The sequence below is a fragment of the Haliotis asinina genome, chromosome 1 (assembly GCF_037392515.1).
Source record: "Haliotis asinina isolate JCU_RB_2024 chromosome 1, JCU_Hal_asi_v2, whole genome shotgun sequence".
NCBI lineage: Eukaryota > Metazoa > Mollusca > Gastropoda > Lepetellida > Haliotidae > Haliotis > Haliotis asinina.
The window spans coordinates 26704654-26724311 of NC_090280.1; the positions used below are offsets into that span (position 1 = coordinate 26704654).

Consider the following 19658-nt stretch of genomic DNA (forward strand, 5'->3'; position numbering starts at 1 on the left):
ATTTTTGCGACACTTTCAAAACGCTGGAATGGACAAATGTCGGATCCATACAATAAGAATCAAACAGCTTAAAAATATTTTGGGTGTTAACTTACCCACGTTATGCACAAATGACAATAAACTAATGAAATCTTTCTTTGCGCTCAAGGCCATTTCAGCAACCGATTTTTGTTTTCATTTTTTTAAACGTAAGACCAACATATATATGTGTACTTATGTCTCACAGTTACAGGTTAATGATTTGGACACCCACAGTAAAAAAATCAGTTAAATCTTCACCGCAATGTACGCATGCTTTCACATTACTATACATAAGTTTCAGAACTAAGTAGATTTTCCCTTTAAATCCAGAATTATGTAAACATTACCGAAGTTTTGGACGGTCAACAGAATCCAACGCATTGCGAAAATCGACAATGGCATCATATAACCTCCGTTTATGGTGAGATAAACATTTTTCCACTTGTACAGTGCTTGCGATTCAGAATTTCATGTAGGTCGATGATTTAGAACGGTATTAAACATTTGCCTAAAGTACTCATGAAAGAAAGGCCTCCGTAAGCATCAGGGTTTGTACAGTCCCCGTTTCCATGAATAGAGATGACAACTGACCAACTGCTTGGAAATATACCACAGTCTAAAACAACTTATTCAAACGCTTCATCAAAAAATGATATGGTGCTAGATTTGGTGCTAGATTGTGAATGCTTTAACGTCTCTACAACCACTTGCTCCAAACCAGCTGATTTTCCAGTTTTAAGTGCATCAACGCTTCGTACATTTCCTGATCTATAATGGGTGAATCTAATACAAGTGCTTCTGGGTCTGTATCATCTTCAAATATCATACTTACATGTATTGCATCATTTTGCATATCAAAAAGGGTCATTTCTAAAGACCCCTTTAATACCAACGACGTGTTCGTTATTCAGTTGCCTAGGGTCTATTTTTGATTTTCATATGTGTTTCCAAAACGCTGTTGGAGAACCACTTGTATTACGTAGTCTTTCTACATTCGATTACGCAAGTCTGATTTATATCTTCTACAAAGGATTTTGTATCTATGTCTTTCTTATTGTAGAGTCTCCACTTTAAATAACTACGATGTTTTCTAAATTTCCATTGTGATTTTCGTGCAGCCCTTCGTGCGTCTCATTGTCAGAGGTTTTCATTACACGTTTCTACATGCAACCAGCAGCCTCCACAATCATGCACATTAAAATTAGCAATTGCGTCATCAACGGCTACTGTCAAGTTTATCTAAAAATGTGCAAGTGCAAAATTTGGATATTTACCAAGAAAAATGTGGCAAAGAGCATCATTGCATAACATATTATCGGGTAAACTTTCAGATGATGTATTAAGATTTGATGTATTCAAAGTAGGAAATTTACAGTTAAGTTCCAGTGGTAAATGATCAGATTCTAATTGATCGCCCATGTTCAGCTTGCTAATATATTGGAAAAAGTCAGGAGAAGAGATGAAATAGTCATTAACACTTGTTAATGCCTTGTTGTCCCACGAAGTAAATTCACCTCGTTCTTCTCGGAACACTCTGTCATTAACGGTAAATAGTTGAAACTCATAACAAAGGTCTATCAAGTTTTATCCGAACTTTTTAATGACAGTATCATGTGACTTTCGATTGTCTTCTGTGACATCGTCTGTCATCATTGAAAGGGACCTGTGAGCTGTTGTACGTATGCACATAACAGATTAATATTTCTATCACTGGAAAAGATATTTTTTGTGAAATTGAGACAACTGATAAAATTATCAATGTCTGTATTTCTCAACTTACAAACATTACTCAAAAACTGGTGGACACAGACGACACCAGTGAGTCCTCCATGCTCGGATAACATGATACCGGAACTATGAAATATATCCTAGTTAGCTAACCAATCAACATTAGAGACATTGCCGATAAATGATTCCACCAGACATACAATTTGAAAATCAAGTAAATGATTATTAAAGTCAGGGTCACAGATTTTGGTTTTAAGTCCATTCAGGTTTTAGAAACCCTCACTGAAAGGCGTTTTAGCAATGCGCGTAGTTGTCACTACCGCCGATGTCAAGGTTTCAACTTCCTGTGAAATAAGATCCGGGTCAGGAGTTGAAGGTTCAGTATCGATGCTAGACGTGTAGTTACGCCGTCTCTTTTGCGTAGATTTTACATTCGTTGACTCAACTGAAGGTGGTTAACTGAGTTGCTGTCAAACTTTATATTTTCTGAGATACACCTTATTCATACTATATAATATTTTGTTTCTGATTTGCATTCCTCTTATCCCTCTTCTGTAATTGATTCTATTTGATGTTTTGCGATTTCAGAAGGAGAGTTTCATCGGTATTTTGAAATTTGTCCTTATTGTATCTTCACAATCCACAATTTTAGTTTCAAGTGCTGTCATATTGTTGTTTTATTCTTTTCACGCAATGGTGAAATAGATGTTGATTTTCCTCTTATTTTCACCAAAGCGTTTTCTAAAAATATGCTGTTATAAATGTCAAGTTGTTTTGTTTGTTTTGTTTTTAAGTATAGGTACGGAATTGTGGCACATACTGATAGATGATAAACAGATATTATGTCAATGTCATGTTAACAGACATATATCTTTGAGTGAGTGCCAACATCAGTTTCGATTCAAGAAGCTGATTTGGCAATACCATTCAGTGAAAATTGTATGAACATAACTCTCAATGAAGGACGTTTTTTCTTTACGAGCTGATACTGCTTCTCTTCCCCACAGCTTGAGATGTATGATTGCGAAAATGCATTCTCTTACAAACTAGTTCCCGGGTTCTTGCCGTGTCAGCCGCGTTTTGTATTCGTCATTATGATGAAATTTAAAGGAAGATTTTATTGATAAATGTATATAAGTCGTATTAATTATCATACGAGGTCATAAATATGAGTGCTTATGTATTCTGGATTATCCAGTTCTTAGCATAACAAATTATATGAGTGGTAGTAGTTTATTTCAGTAAATCAGGCCACAGCCCATTTTACAATGTATTGACAGGCTGTTTTTGATGCGCCATTGGTACATGAGGCAATAAGTACAAGTTATGTGTGGCACAATACACATGTAAGTATAAGGTACATGTATATAGATTGCATGATAGAAAATTGTTTGCTCCTCGTTATATTTGAAACAATATACAAATGAGTGTCTTTATATGGGTTATGTGATGAACAATTATTTGCTCCTCGTTCTATCTGATACAATATACAGATGAATATTAATATATAGGTTATATGATGGACACGTGTTTGCTCTTCATGTACAATGTACAAGTGAGTATCAGTATATAGGTTATGTGATAGACAATATAACTATAACTATAACAAATTATACATCACTGTGATTTACTAAATCTTTACAGAATGATATGATACAATTACAACACAGTTTTACGATGAATTACTCTGTGCAACAACACAATGGAATAGTGTAATAGTCCACATGAGCTAGGTAGTTAAGGAAATAACCTGCGACGTGTATCCACATGAGGAAAGAAATGTCTATGATATCATTTGTTCTCCATTCTATTATTCAAGCAGAATGGATTTAAGCCAAACAAAGAATCTCATTGTCGTGTCTTCTGATATCAAATATATCAACACTCGTTGAATAACGTTTCACATATCTGTGGCTTTCAGCAAAACTTACTGACAGATTTCGAAGTGGTACCTTTTGCCATTTGCAGATTTTGGGCACATATAGTTTTAATAACTTTCATACAAGCGATTTGGAATGCAGATTCAAGTTGGAATTTAAGTAACTGACAAAAGATTTGTTCTTTCAAATTTGTGTTGCCGGGGAGATTTGTCATTTTCTGATGTTTTTGTTTATCCTGAAATCATTGATATAAGATTAGCATAAACCATTTTTGCGCACATTGATAAATAAGGTTATTAATGATTCAAAGGCTTCGAGTTCCAGAACTTGCAGTCCTGTTATTACTGCCAACCTTCAACTGCATGCGTAACTTCATTGTCAAGTTACTGTTTTTGTGAAGTTTGAATCTCATAGCATTGCAGGGAAGTTCTGTACACCGAGGTAATGTATACTATTCAGCCCATATATATTTGGTAGTCAGGGTGTATATAGATGATGTGACTGAGTGGGTTTTGATTTTTTGTCACAATAGCAGTATTTCAGCCATATCGTGACTAAAACTTACACATTTATCATTTATCATCATTTTTCCTCAATTCATCAATGATATTTAAGGCACTGTTGCGGTGTAAGCACTTTCTCACAAGCATTGTTTTGTTTCGAAATCACCCAGATTGTATGTATGAACTTCAGGTGTTAGGATGTGTGGTTAGTAGCTGAAGCAATATTTATGATGAGCTTCAAATACAAATCTGGCCCATGTTTGACTTTGGACGGTCGAACAGTACAGAGTACAGTGAAATGATAACTTGTACAGAAGGAACAAGAACATGTAATGGGTCTTGTAAGATATTATTAGTCGTCCACTACAGCTAAGGATCAAGTCAAAATATGGGCAATACAAATCACTTTGAAGTACACATATGCTGCACTGTTCATGTGCTGAAACATCCAAACAAATTTGTCACCCTATGACTAGAAAACATATTTTCGTGTTTATTTGTAATCAAGCTTCCTTTTCGTTTGAAATTGTATAAATACACAGGCTTAAACATGTTCCTATGAAGACAAATGTGAACGTACACATTTAATCCAATACTGCAACGGAAGAGATTTAAGGGCATGGTGGTCCACCTGTCTGAGGCGCCAGCGGAAGCTGAGTTGTTGGGGGGAAAATGTTGGCTAGTTTAAAATAATCCAAATGAAACTGAAGCTATCATTTTAGCCTTAGAAACCAAGGTGATAACATAACTATATACTTAGATGGATCGGAAATTAGTAATGTAAATGAACATAAACACTTAGGTCAAACGTTTCCCGCAGGTGGGGTATGATATAAGCATATTAACAAAATAGTAATATCAAGTTCTAAGATGACATATGTTATACGTAAATTCGTACTATGTAGGAGTTTTTTCAATTACATTATGTTTATCAGACCACACTTTGAATATTCCTGCGAGGTTTGGGATGGGTGTAATTCTGAAAGGTCATTGATACTTATACTAGAGCTGGTGTACCAAATCACGTAAATAACTGTCTCTTTTGGAACTGGGTGGAAAAAATGTCAGTATCAGATAGAAAAAAGTTAACATTATCTTATACAGTAAAATGTGCTAATGTACCTTCAGACAGATTTACTTCCTCAGACTGTTCGTGACTCTACAACAACAATTGTGCAAGTCCATTATGTAGACTTAAATTCATTTTTTCATCCCACCAACTACAGTATTATGGAATAATATTCCTTTACTAAAGCGAATGTTACCATCAGCAGAGACCTTTAACTCTTTCAACACCATTCCACCAGTGGCATTCCACCAGTGCCATGACACCGAGGTCCCAGAAACTCCTATCAAGGAAAATACCAGCTCAAAATCATTGTTACTACTATATATCATACACCATTTGAAAGATCGAATCCTACTGTTTATAAATATGACCGTTATTTTTTATTATGTTATTCACGTAATACGATTCCTACGTAAATAGGTTGACTTTTAGTGAAACTGCAGGCTTCCAAATTAATATGACCAGATAAACCACAAAGGAAGTAAAAACAGGGACGATTTTGTTTCCATTTGTAACATGTCATAATATCCCCTTCCGTCTGAGGCGATTCGTTTGATGGCGGGTGTCATTCGAAAGCTCTGAACATCACCAATGTCACTGTACCCTTGCCAAGAGTACATATTTTAACAGTCGTAAGAAGCGAGTTTTATTGGATAAAGATTGGTTTCTAATGACGCTTTTTCGCCTCAGGCTACAATAAGATCGTGATTGGTCAAAATCAGACACGTGGCCTAAGTCACCCAATCAGATTACAGCAATGAATGCTGTACTCGTAAACGAAAACCTGTAGATTCAGACGAAAGTTTTGGGCAAAGTCATGCTGTTCTGAACGTGTTACACAAACTGTCACCACCTGTACGTACGTATATTATGGAACTATGGAAATATTACGTTTTATGCATATATTTTAGTACTAAACATAGTGTCCGAGCGTGAAGTTCGAAGCAACGAAAGCCGAGATGTAACATGAATTACTTTACACGATCGCACAATAGAGATGGAAATACTAGGTTATAAGGTTCGTTTAACAACGTTTATAAGTACTGTTGTTGATTTTACTCTTCAGTTTATTTGATTTGTTTAATTATATGCTCCAAACATTGTTTATTGCTCACTGAGAACTCGGACGTGGACCCGTTGCCGAAGCATGTGTGCGAGAATAGTTTCTTGGGTTTTTTCGCAATAACATAGTTTATAATTAGTCGATAATACATGGCCATTTGAAATCTAATAAGTGTTGACAGGCATTGTGAAGTGTGATAGATTTGATAGGTGAGTCATATATTAGTTAGGTTCCTGAAATTATATATCATTTTGAAGCGGTTACTCCCTGGCCGATATTTCGGCCTACGGTGTCTGGGGCTGGTGACGTCTTGGCCGATTTTTGGGCCTACGGTGTCTGGGGCTGGTGACGTTTTGGCCTACGGTGTTGAATGTGTTAAATCATGTTTGAAGAAACATAATCATTGCACCATCATATTTCTCTACAAGTATCCGCAAAGAACATAATATTAGTACTTGTTTAAAACATCATGAAAGTGAATTATGATTTATTTCATGCTTGCATTAGGTCAGATTCAAAAGTATGAATGTGGTAAGTTATGTGAATATGTTTATCACTTCATTTTTGTTTTTGATTTTAAATATATATTTATTATTAAGGTGCAACAAGACCTTCTACACTCAGAGTCATGCAATACTGAAAGCTGTTAAGAATGAGATAACTGATAGTTTTGTGTCAGTGATTTCTGTTGCCCTTTGATATACATCGTTCGTCTGTCTTTGACGTCCAGTGGAGACAGGTTGGACATAAATTACATAATAGTTTTCCGTTGATGTTTCGAATTTCGTCACAACGCCAACTTTGACTAACTTCTCTTTCTATATTATCTGTGGTTAATGCTCTATACCTCGTCTCATGTTTAAAATAATGCTGTAAATATATGAGTTGATCCTTACAATTTACCCTGTACAAAAATCCCAGACTCTCTGACATTAGGCAGCGTCGTTGCCACCGACCCAAGTTTATGAATCGCTGGAAACCTGGAGATATAGAAGCTGATGAGTTCCGATGCTTGTACATGTGTATTATAATTAGATTGGCGTCGTAGTAATGTATCTGCATAGATTTGTAATACCTTCTCTGTCTCAGAACTGACAAGGTGCTATCAGTACTCCTGGCTTATGTACAATCGCATTCATGCCAATAGTTAATGTATATCTTGTTTCTTTGAAGTTGCTTTTGATTTGTGTTACTGTTTCTGACCTTTGTTGCGTCTCAATACAACTAGTATGTCTAGTCATACCTTCCCGTGTGTTTTCACATTCACTGCAATAAACGTGTCTTTTTTTCAATAAAGTTTCTGCCTCTTTGTGGGATAGTTGTCACTTAAGGAAAGGCTAGTCGAGAACTGTGAGCGCCACACATATACGTATGCACGTTCCCAACGCCGTAGTTATCAAGTAGGTAAATTACTAATAAGCATTAGGACAAACGAGAAAGGTCTAGTCATCTGGATGTCTCACACTCTATACGACAAGAGCAGCAGTTCTTTCAAACACCCATCATTGGAACATGTGTTCATAAATCCGACACGGATCATAATATAGTCTTTGCATGTGATACGCTTAAAGCGGGAAATGCATTGGTTTTAACTTCTGTAATGTGAGGAACACGACTTTTCGGGCTATATTCCTGCTCCTTTATCGTTTCTCCACCACCTGAAAGGATTAAGAATATACACCGACAGTTGGTATTCCTCATTATACAAAAGTTGACATCTATAAACATCGCCCTTGAGAAAACGTTTGCATGGTCGAAACTGGCGTTCATAAGAATACATGGACACGCTCATGCCTCTCATATTGCAAACCTTAAACTTTCCCATCGTTGCTGCTTTGTTACTATTTGAATACCCATCTCAGATTTTGACACACATAGTATAATATGATGAAGAAAATTAAGGAAAGCAATTAGAAATCAATTACCCGTCCCGGTGAAGTATGGGCCAAAAGAACGCAGTTCCTGCAGCCAGTGCCCTCAATAATTTAACCTCCACTGACACAGGGGCGCAACCCACGGTAAACATTTTTTTTCATTATTATTATTTACAGATTAAGATTGAAATGCAGCAGAGAGGGTTCGGGTGATCCTGGCACAGTCAGGCTAGTAAAGCTCATCATCAGCTCAGGGCCCTCGTCCCCTCTAAACGTAGCCCACACAGTGAATGGGACTTCTCCTAGAAAACACTGCATAGTCGAACCCACCAAGAACTTTCCGGAGAATATGGAGGCTCCCCAACACTGCAGCCTTCTGCATTACCCAGATTGTCAGAAGAGCTGTGCTCCCCGGCAGTTCTGTTCTTACTGCCAACCTTCAACTGCATGCGTAACTTCATTGTCAAGTTACTGTCTAGTGAAGTTTGAATCTCATAGCATTGCAGGGAATTTCTGTACATCGAGGTAATGTATACTATTCAGCCTATATATATTTGGTAGTCAGGGTGTATATAGATGATGTGACTGAGTGGATTTTGATTTTTTGTCACAATAGCAGTATTTCAGCCATATCGTGACTAAAACATACACATTTATCATTTATTATCATTTTTCCTCAATTCATCAATGATATTTAAGGCACTGTTGCGGTGTAAGTACTTTCTCACAAGCATTGTTTTGTTTCGAAATCACCCAGATTGTATGTATGAACTTCAGGTGTTAGGATGTGTGGTTAGTAGCTGATGTAGTATTTATGATAAGCTTCAAATACAAATTTGGCCCATGTTTGACTTTGGACGGTCGAACAGTACAGAGTATGATGAAACAATAACTTGTACAGATGGAACAAGAACATGTAATGGGTCTTGTAAGATATTATTAGTCGTCCATTACAGCTAAGGATCAAGTCAAAATATGGGCAATACAAATCACTTTGAAGTGAACAGTACACATATGCTGCACTGTTCATGTGCTGAAACATCCAAACAAATTTGTCACCCTATGACTAGAAAACATATTTTCGTGTTTATTTGTAAGCAAGTTTCCTTTTCCTTTGAAATTGTATTAATACACTGGCTTAAACATGTTCCTTTGAAGACAAATGTGAACGTACACATTTAATCAAATACTGCACAGTCAGGCTTGTAAAGCTCATCATCAGCTCAGGGCCCTCGTCCCCTCTTCTGCATTACCCAGATTGTCAGAAGAGCTGTGCTCCCGGTGGAGCGATGCCTTTTGCTAATTACAGGTTCTTGTGATTCTTTTTCGGTTTCCATCTAAACGATTCGGAGTGTCAGTCTCAAAAGGCAGTGATGGGCTACGTTTCCGATAATATCTTTCAGTAGATCTCGGCAGATATATGAGACAGATCTTGTAGTGGTGCCTCTTGCTGTTTACTGATATATGGCATATATATTTTCATGATTTCAACGGAAACGATTGAGACTTAATCTAAAAAACATCAAGTAACTGTCAGGTGAGTTGTCCTTTCAAAATATGAGGGATATGCCATCTCCCGATGACCTGAGTTTCTGATTACAGGCATATATATGTGCTATTTTTGTCCAATCGTAGTTTGAAAGAAGTGTTTTGAAAGAAAGGATTGCTAAGATACACATGAACAGTTTTTATCTTTTTCTAATAATGTGAACATTTTTAATTGCTAGAAGTTTTAAAAATCTTTTCTAAAAAAAAAGACACCATGTAGAAGTATTCTTCGATTGCTGACGGGTAAGGAAACATTTCATTATTACTATATCTTTAGTTTTATACAGATACTTGATAAAATGGAAGTGTTTCTTTTGTCCACCAGGATGCATGTTACTTTAAAAGACAGTAATTTGTCACATAAAACGCAGCTGAAAATAAAGGAAATCATCCTTCTATAAGAAGCAGTTCGGTCAGATATGTTTTGGGGACAAGAAATGTCCATTCTGTTCTCCGGCTCCGATATAATATACAAAAGCATAAACGATTATAATTGCATATGTTGCAGGAACTATGAATTTAACATTTCACAAAGGAAGAGGCGAGGAATGCTGGAACCTACAATGTGGAGAGCCACTGGAAACAAAAACTACTTATTATTGGGTGAGTATTATACAAACAATAGTGACAATGTTTAAGCTGTATTTTATGCTAAGAAAGATATTTGATGATACGAAGTCATCTTTGATCTCTCCGGCGACGTCTCGCGGTCCCCTCTATTCCCCGTCATATATATTCAAATGTATTTGCGTATTTATGCGCACACAGACGCACGCACACACGCACACACGCGCCCACGAACGTGACTACATAGTACAGATGGGTAACTTAAAAGAGATCAATAACTGTAGCTCTTGGTTTTGTTCTAAAACAGAACAATAAGTAATTGTTTCAGAAAAGTGAATGGTATCAATAAATACATTCGCCTTTATCAAAAAGGACAAGATTAGGTTTGTTGGGTGAAATTCTTCTATGTCTGCATATGGACCTATTCCAAGGAAGTTTGGACCTGTGAAGGTCCGGGTTAGAATATTGGCCTTCAGTATCTCGTGTTTGTCGTGAGACGCCACTAAAGAGATCGGTTCATCAAGCTCGCTGACTTGGTTCACACGTCATTGATTTCCAGTTGCGCAGGTCGGTGCGCATGCTGTTGATCTCTGGATTGTCCAGTCAAGACTCGATTATGTACAGCTCACCGCCATATAGTTGGATTATTGCTTGAGTGCGACGTAAAACTAAACTCACTCACAAAGAAGCTTGAAAGCATTATTTCCCATTTCCCATTAGGTGCCTGACTTTGAGGGTGCGGGTTCGAATCCCGGATGGGACTCAACCAAAAACAAAAGTACTAGAATTTGTACTTTCCTAAGAAATCCTATCCTAAATATGACACATGCTACTCCAAAGGAATAGGAAAGGATTGGCACAGCAGAGGTAATGGTGGCTTTGACCTTATTTCGAGCATTTACATCTGAACTCCCGATTTTCTGTAAGCGAGATTTGTATTCAAGCCGAAATTTGTCAATAATCTGAGGATTCTGGAACTTGTCTCGAACTGCGTTCCAAGATAGGTGTAGGCCTGATCTTCCATAAGATGCTCAAAAACTCCTCCCCTTCTAACGTGACCAATCCATCAGTTACCTTGCCACGTTTCAAATGAAGAGTATTCCATTTGTCGAGTCCAAATGTCAATCAATATCATTAGAAAGGTCTCAACATGTACAGCCCCTTCTTTCAAATTGATATCCCCTTTGGCAAGGAGCTCGATGTAATCCATGTAAAGGAGATGAGTAAGAGGTGTTGCGGATCTGTGCTGAGGCGCCACTGGGAGGTAGGCTTCCTCTTTGTTGAGCAGAAAGCAAAAAGACAAGGAAATATAAAATAGCCATGGACTAAAGGAATCCCACTGAAATATTGGCTTTGTGCCTTGATCCTTTAAATGCAGATTAAATGTTACCATATTATTAAGCATATGTCCCAGGGCTTTGATAATGTCACGGAAAACAAAACACATTATACTGAGGATAACGGTACTTGGCTCATACATTATATATTTTCATGTCACAATTTGTTAAACCAGTATTGTCATTATGTTACCATTAAATCTTTTAAGATTCAGTGGAACGTTGGTTGGTTGTTTGGTTGTTGTTTAAGGCCGCACTCAGCAACGTTCCAGCTTATGGCGACGGCCTGTAAGTAACCGAGTCTGGATCAGAAAATACTACTGAGATACGATGACATTTACAACAAGCATTGATTGCTGAGGACCAATTCTTACCCGAATATTCACGGGTCTGTACGGATAAGACATCTGGATGAGCAACATCATTTTTTACATCATCAACACTATTAAACATCATTAAACACTAACTTTGGAACAATGATCCATTATATTAATCTGGCATAGTATGACATTGTGGAATGTGCTAAAGACTGTGGGCAGGCGTACAATTCTGCAATTCTACATGTTCAGAAAATAATCCACTGTAATTATGTGTTTTGATCTGTGTGAGATACAGTCAAAATATTGCAGTCAACATATTGTACATCCCAGAATCACGGAATCTATATGTACATCTATTTTCAGTCTGTCAGGAATACTACATGTGGGAAAAATGAGAGTAAACCCACAGATAATACCTACGAATTGTGTTCTGAGTATTTTGGCTGTATGGTTAAATGCAAACGCGAATATGACTGCTCGGAAACACCTTGGGAGTGCTTCAACGGTAAGTTAGCATATCTCCTTAAGAAGGTACATTAAACCTTGCCTTTTTTGCATTTTTACTATACAGGTAGATAATTTGGTTTCTAATACATAACTGGTTCATGAATGTATGTGAGTGCATGTTTGGATGTGTATACAGTTTCTGCCCTGAGGCACTTTCCCTCATATAACGATAGCCCATAAAAACCCCGTATTAGACCAGAATAAGACATAACAATAGTACCAATCTATCTGAATTTTTTTCTGCAAATGTTTAGCTTTTTATTTACTCTGAGCACATGCATTGCGCATGTGCTACCGACTATCGGGTCACACAAAATGCACACACAGATTAGTTCCAATGTGGCATGAATATGTAGTGAGCACAAATTTGTCTTTCTCAAAAACATTAACCCACATGCAAACCGGACAACGATGAGTGCCAATATGTTGCATTGCAGTGTGAAGTAACCTTTACTTGCACAATATTAGTTAGGTACCAGGCCATTATAATGAGGCGTAAATTTGTTTTAGCTGTATTTCACTTCGACGTCCCGAGCTAACGAAGGTACACTAATCTGAAAACAAATTACGTAACCACAGATGAATATGAAAATTATGATGCTGAATATCGGTGTACACTATCACGACTTGCAAGAGGTATCACAGCACGTGTCCTGGGTATAGAAGGATGAAATGCCATTCGTCACTACTCGCCCCTTTTTGTAACTGCCATGAGGACTCTACCTCCTCTCGATGCATGTTGTGTGCGAAAATACGACAACCCTATCAGAACGCGCGTAATGTTTCCAGTGCTTTGATGAAATTAATCCCGAGTAGCAAAATCGTTTATGACATTGTTTAAAAAATCATACTGAAAGAACATAGTACAGAAATATGTTGAGTCATGTTGTGACGTTTTTACAAGGATAATGCTATGGGCGGCGAGAGTGTATTTCGGACTATCTTGCGCGCTTGTATAGGAGATTACGATTTCAACAAAAAATATAAAATGTTTCAACACAATTGCATAACATCTACGTATACATCAACAGCTTTAATGGGATTAAAGTTTGCGCCTCTGGAGATATTTTAGTCATTCATTATTTTTTTAATGTATTCATTTTAAAATTCCACCAAGGGTATGGCAGCAAAGTTACACGAATGTTCAGTTTGAGAAATATTTTGAAGGTATTTTTGAGTATTTGCTTTGGGATTTATTGTATGTAAAAATAATTTGCATACGTAATAAAGCAAATCCCATATGGGATTTTAAAACCCTATTTTGCAAAATACATTTGAAAATATAACGTGAACAGCTGTTAATAACTGGAGATAGATTCTCCCTCCAGTCCTGTCAAATAGGTTTTATTCTATTAGATGAATAAATATAAACAAAATCAGCAGTGAAATGTGCGAGCGTTTCAGTCATATTAACTACCATTGCAATCAAACAGGAATAGTGAGTCTGTCATGCTTGAAGTAGCTCTGATGTTAGAGGAGTTAGTCACGAATGATAAGATGCGTATAAGTAATTCTAATCGTCTGACGGGTAATTCACATTGAAGCAGCCTAGTAAAGATTCGCAACAATTTAATTCGTTGTTTTAGACATTGTGAAATATCGAATGTAGACGTGAGTACAATCTTTTTAATGACATATTCAGTGATGGCACAGTATGTGAATCATAATCTCTGTCTCTGTATTTTATTACAACAAACTCAACAGGAGGAATTACAAAAGACTCTAAAGAAAGACGGCGAAAGAGAGCATTGGGTAGATAAAGAACATTATTAACGCTACCATCGCTTGAAATTCTATGTTTGGTTAAGGTCAAATGTTTTATGTATATGGAGAAGCACAGAATGTGTATCTCAAAGGCCTAGTCGTGATGCATTTATCACATTCTTTTAAATGATTAAGCTGTTTCCATTTATCTCAGATGAAACGAAGTACGAAAGGTTGATGTCAGTTTGGATCTGATTTTCATAAACACTCTGCTAACGTTGATTAGTGGATATAAGGGAAGTGCCGCGAATTTTTCTCTTTTATATGTGCAGTTTAATGCACAATGGAGCAGGAATACATTTGCATAACCTTGATTCTTGAAAACCATTAATTTTGTAATAATGTCTGCCCGCCAGAATTAGTTGAACAACGAATTCTCTTCAAAGTGTTATGCATTGTGTTTTGTTGTCTCTCTGACTCTGCTCCGGTCTACCTCTCCAATATCCTCACTCCATATTTGCCTTCTCGATCACTGTGGTCTCAGAGTAAAAATCTCCTCCACGTCCCCAAAGTACGATCAACCCTACATGGACACCGAACTTTCTCCTACTCTGCTGCTGTACAAGGGAACAATCTTCCTCGGCATCTCCGCCTCTGTACTGATTTCTCCTTGTTCAGGAGCCAACTCAAGACGTACCTCTACAAATGAGCTTTACATCAGCGATCCCCAACAATCTCTCTTCTTTACTTGTATATAGTGACTCTGGAACTTTTGTGCTTTTTGAGCAAGTAACGGGCATGGATGTATGCGCTATATAAATATAATATTATTGTTGTTATTATTAAAACAATTTTCACTGAATATGCAAGTTTTCAAGTTTGTTGAATTGTTCTAGGAAGGATGATGTGGTAAATTATAAAGGGTATCTAATTCCTTAATTACCTTTCCTATGTCCTGTTTTAGATGTGAATAGTGAACAGCTTCACATCTGTGAAGGTAAGTATGAAATGCATGTATATATGTTTGTGAAATGTTTGTCATGCATTTTAGTTATCCATATCCTTTGCATAGCATCCAGTGCCCATAAATTAACTTATATTAACGTATTTTTACTCCTCATGCATAATCATTCGATCGTCATGAAATATAGTTTAGTCACAAGAGTGAAATGTATTTTTCACCCATCATACCGGGCCGATGACAGTGGCCCCTGCTACAGCTAGAGAACAGAAGCTGTGCCCAGATTTTCAGAGAAATGCATTGCGCTCATGCATTAAATAAAGGTTCCTGTATGTTAAATCGAAATGAAAGAACATATCAAAATGTGGAAATATCTACCCCCAAAACTCGCGATTACCACACAGTTTGCCTGAAAGTGTCAGGCCGGTAGTGACCCGTCATTTGTATGACATCGGCAGAGACACTGATATTGTTAGTAAGAGGCCCTTAAGCTTGCTTGTCCCAAGCAGTTGCTACACGAAATCGGGAAAACCATTACTGTTTGAGATTCATGGTATCTCGCGCACTTAAGGTTATTGAAAGGGTATATTGGACACTGTCTCAAATGAATGATGCTGTTTTGTAATAGATTTGAGACTTTCAATCAAATTCCAGCTATAACAACTATTTATTCAACCTTGGAGCTGACACCAACGATAAATGAGACCAACGTGATCTTAGTCGTCATCCTCTTTACTGGACAGAATAAGTACATATTAATAGGTAATCAGAATAGATAATAAACAGCTACAGATAGTACAATTGAGCAATAAATTGCCAGGGGCGGAAGGTAATGGACCGTGGTGACTTGCAGTATTTTTGCTACCTACATGGACCTTAGGTGGATTAGCACGTTCGTCGGTGATTGTATAATAGCTTAGCCAAATATTGAAATATTGTGACTGGGTGTAGACTCGTTCCACTGACTAACAATCTGTGTGAATATAACGTAGCCCTTGTTTTACAGCGATCCCCGAAGAGCATTCAGCAAGCCGAACAATTATTGCTGTCTGTGTTGTCGTTGCTGTCATTGTTGTCATTGCTGTTGCTGTTGCTGCTGTATGGCAGTTCAGAAAGAAACGCAACTCTCATACTGGTAATTGCCTGTCTACTGCAATCTCATCACAGTCTTTAGACAGCTGTATATGTGTTGTGCCCGTGACATCCCACAGCTGATAACATGATATACCCAGTATGTAACTTGTTAGAATATGATCAGTTGTACATACGCGTAAGCATTGGAAAAGGGTAAACAAACTGTGAGAACATAATGTCAGTTTTCATCAATCCCGGTGATACTTACCAGGACTCGAAAGAACCAAGCTCATTTCTACTTTACGTTTTACAGTGCCATCAAGAGAATCGGATGAACCTACCTTTTGTGTCCATAAAACAGATCAGCCAGGTAGGCATTCGTTCCTGCTGGGACGTATGGATATACATATTGAGACATGGTCTCCAAAATATATATGTTCTGAAAAGCCATAGCCCAGTCTGCTTTAACAACACATCCTTGTCCCGATTGGCAATACATACCAAGTCATTGTACTCTGCACTTTCATCTTATAGTTTGTTTGTACATATGTTTCCACCCTTTGTTCTTGTGTAAACTTAGTTGTATTTCTGGCAATTTTACATCCCTGAATATATGTATTCATATCACAGTCTTTAGTTGTCACAATGACAACTTTGTCTGCTGTAACTGAATCGGGATTAAATAATTGAATTTTAGTAGCATAGATGATTCAGTATCAGGTAGGGTCATACACATCCAGTATTTTGGGCACATACCACGACTAGGTTCAGAGTGCACTTCTATAGCCACTGCTGATATATTTCGTAGCTTCGAAAGCTTCAAACGTAATATCTCATTTTCAATGTTTCCTGGTCTTTTGTAATTTGGCCGGGTCATGGTTATAGTCGTCAAACAGGAAGTGATATGTCATCAGAACTTGCTGCATCACGAGCATGTGGTCATGCTCACGATAGCTGGGACACACATCCTCCTGTGTATTTTCTCTTCTCCATGCACGGAATAGATGCTGAACGATTCAGTGTGGTGTCAGTGAGTGGGTTAAGATTTTAAGTCAAATCAACAATATACAAGACATATCAAGACTAAAACCAATTCGAACTTCGTGATAAAGACCTATCATTTCTTTATTATCTCTGTCAACGAAAAACAATAAAATTACAGATTTCAAAACGTGATGAAAGAAAATTGAAATCATTCCAATAACGATGCGAATTAAACCTTTGCATGAGATGACTAGCAACGAAAGTTATGTCACCAAACATGAAATACCTCTACTTCCTTAGCTGAATTTATACCTTCCCTTCAGATGCTAGCGATTGTAGGTAATATTACCCATTTATCTAAAAGCTACAAATATTCTACGATCAAAAACAATAGTAAATATGAATATTCAATTTAGTGTAGAGTCACCGTTGGGACATATATGTAACATTTAAATCAAATGATTTAAAATCCTCTTTTCTTGCAGAGTCTCTGTCCTTTTTAGCAGCGACAACTCAGTCAAACGATGGTTCAACATGTGAAAGTGGGCAGAAACTGGAGGTGGCAGGTTAACGAACAAATGCTGTCTCTGTAGTTTTTTCGTTACAGTACCAAAACAACGTGGAGTGATGTTCCAAACAGAAGCTACTTATCCTTCCCACACCCGTACAAATATTGCTAAAAGCAGAGTCTAATATATACTTCCTTTCAACCGTTTTGACTCTCTTAAAACACTGACTGCATGTTATTGATATATACCTGGTTACATCGAGGATTGATTTCTCCACTAACTTTGGACATCCAGCTGCACACCTTATGCAGATGAATTGTCCGAGGATCCTGCATCGAATTGCTGAAAAACATGTACCAGTGCATACCAGCAGCTGCATTTTGGTGTTAAGGTTTCTGAAGAATTTTCACTTATTGTTATAGTTTCATTGAACTAATAACAATGCTCTTTTCAACAGTTGCCCGAAGTGACTATATTTACACTATTGAGTCTAAACCTTTGAAAGGAAATATGTTTTTCATTTATGATCATGCTATATCAAGTGTATGTGTTTATTTCAGCAGTATTACAGTTATACAATGTGGTTTGTAAACAGTCTGGATTTACCAATCCACTGGTTGACACCGTGTGTCTATGAATCACTAACTAGTGATGATACTAGGTGTTCGCAAAAAAAAACAAGCGACAGATCCCTTTCCATGATCAGAACGCATACTATTTATTAAGAATGTAATCATCTGCTTTGTTTATGAATATGGTAAGTGAATATGCATAAAACACGATGAAATATCTATTACGAAGTACATCGGGAGTATGTATGTACTTCACTATGGTGAAGTTTCATAATTTCATCGCGCCTTTACTCAAGATTCCATAACGCCAAACATAAGCAATGAATATTCAGAACATCGTAAAAATGGTGTTTTAAAGCTCACGATAATTAATGTCTTTTCACATCGTTAAAAGTTACTGAACTGACTAGTGCTCACTGCGTCTCGTCTTTATGGCTGATTGTATGCTTTTCATGTCGTCGATTAAGACTTTTTTAACCGCTTTACTGATTTTACTTAATTTTATATTATTTTTTCGAATGGATGTTTGGATATTTGTAGAAAGAGTAGAGACTACAAACATCCATGACCACCACATTATTACAGTTTACATGCTAGGTTCACCAAACTTCACACACATGTTAATCATTACCCACACATATCCTGTTTGCTTCATTGAAGTGTATCAGAACTTTAGTTTTTGCCTTTTCCACAGAAAAACGACTTAGTCCTAAATGTGTTTGATGGTTATCCTGTCCAGAACATACCACCGAAACTATACATGCCAGGTACACCAAACCTAATACAGAAGTTAATAATGATCCATGGATGTGCCCTTTGTCATTTAAAAGTTGACGATATATTTTTCCGGTTTCTACGGACATATGATTAGACACGTTCTAGTTTTTAAAGGGTTAAGTCAAAGCTTGTCAAAACACTCGAAATAGCACGCATAGATCTGGTTGAAATAGTGACATATTAATGTTTATAGACAACAGACAAAGATACAGGATATTGAGTACTTGTGTGCCTTCTGATCTATCTTGTTGTCTTACATGTATTATTTTCAATCTGAGGTGTTAAGCTTGAGCATGTACTCTTCTCTTCACTTTACTCTGTACCCGTTTCTATGAAATAAAGGAATTAGACAAGAGAAATTTGCTGCTGATTGTTCACATTAAACTTTGATGATGATGATGATGATGATTTTAACGGAGAAGGACGTATAATGTGAATGACTTCGGCTTCACCTGGTATGTGCGTCCTCTGTTGAGCAGTATAAGGGTGGAGAGACGTGTAGATGTGAAAGTGCACCGTCAGTTCAAGCTTCACTTGGTAAAGTGATCCTCTGTTGAGTAGTAATAAGGGTGGAGAGACGTGTAGATGTGCAACTGTGCTGTCAGTTTAGGCTTCACCTGATACTGTGGTCCCTTGTTGAGGAGTACGAAGGATGGAGAG

At 37.2% G+C, this 19658-nt stretch overlaps 1 protein-coding gene and 1 long non-coding RNA gene across 2 annotated transcripts in view; both read left to right on the forward strand.

The window, feature by feature from the left end:
* Window positions 1–19357, forward strand: part of LOC137289425 (uncharacterized) — a 61804-nt gene extending 42447 nt beyond the window's left edge. The window contains exons 7-13 of the mRNA XM_067820857.1: window positions 10195–10289; window positions 12274–12415; window positions 14122–14169; window positions 15086–15118; window positions 16089–16217; window positions 16470–16526; window positions 17626–19357. Of these exons, the coding sequence (XP_067676958.1) occupies window positions 10195–10289; window positions 12274–12415; window positions 14122–14169; window positions 15086–15118; window positions 16089–16217; window positions 16470–16526; window positions 17626–17711 (590 nt within the window). The 3' untranslated portion in view covers window positions 17712–19357. The remainder of the gene's footprint in view (window positions 1–10194; window positions 10290–12273; window positions 12416–14121; window positions 14170–15085; window positions 15119–16088; window positions 16218–16469; window positions 16527–17625) is intronic.
* On the forward strand, window positions 4827–7560 carry LOC137289627 (uncharacterized). The gene is made up of 2 exons (XR_010957193.1): window positions 4827–5103; window positions 5313–7560. It is a non-coding gene; the product is annotated as an uncharacterized lncRNA (long non-coding RNA).
* Window positions 19358–19658: the final 301 nt, after the last annotated feature.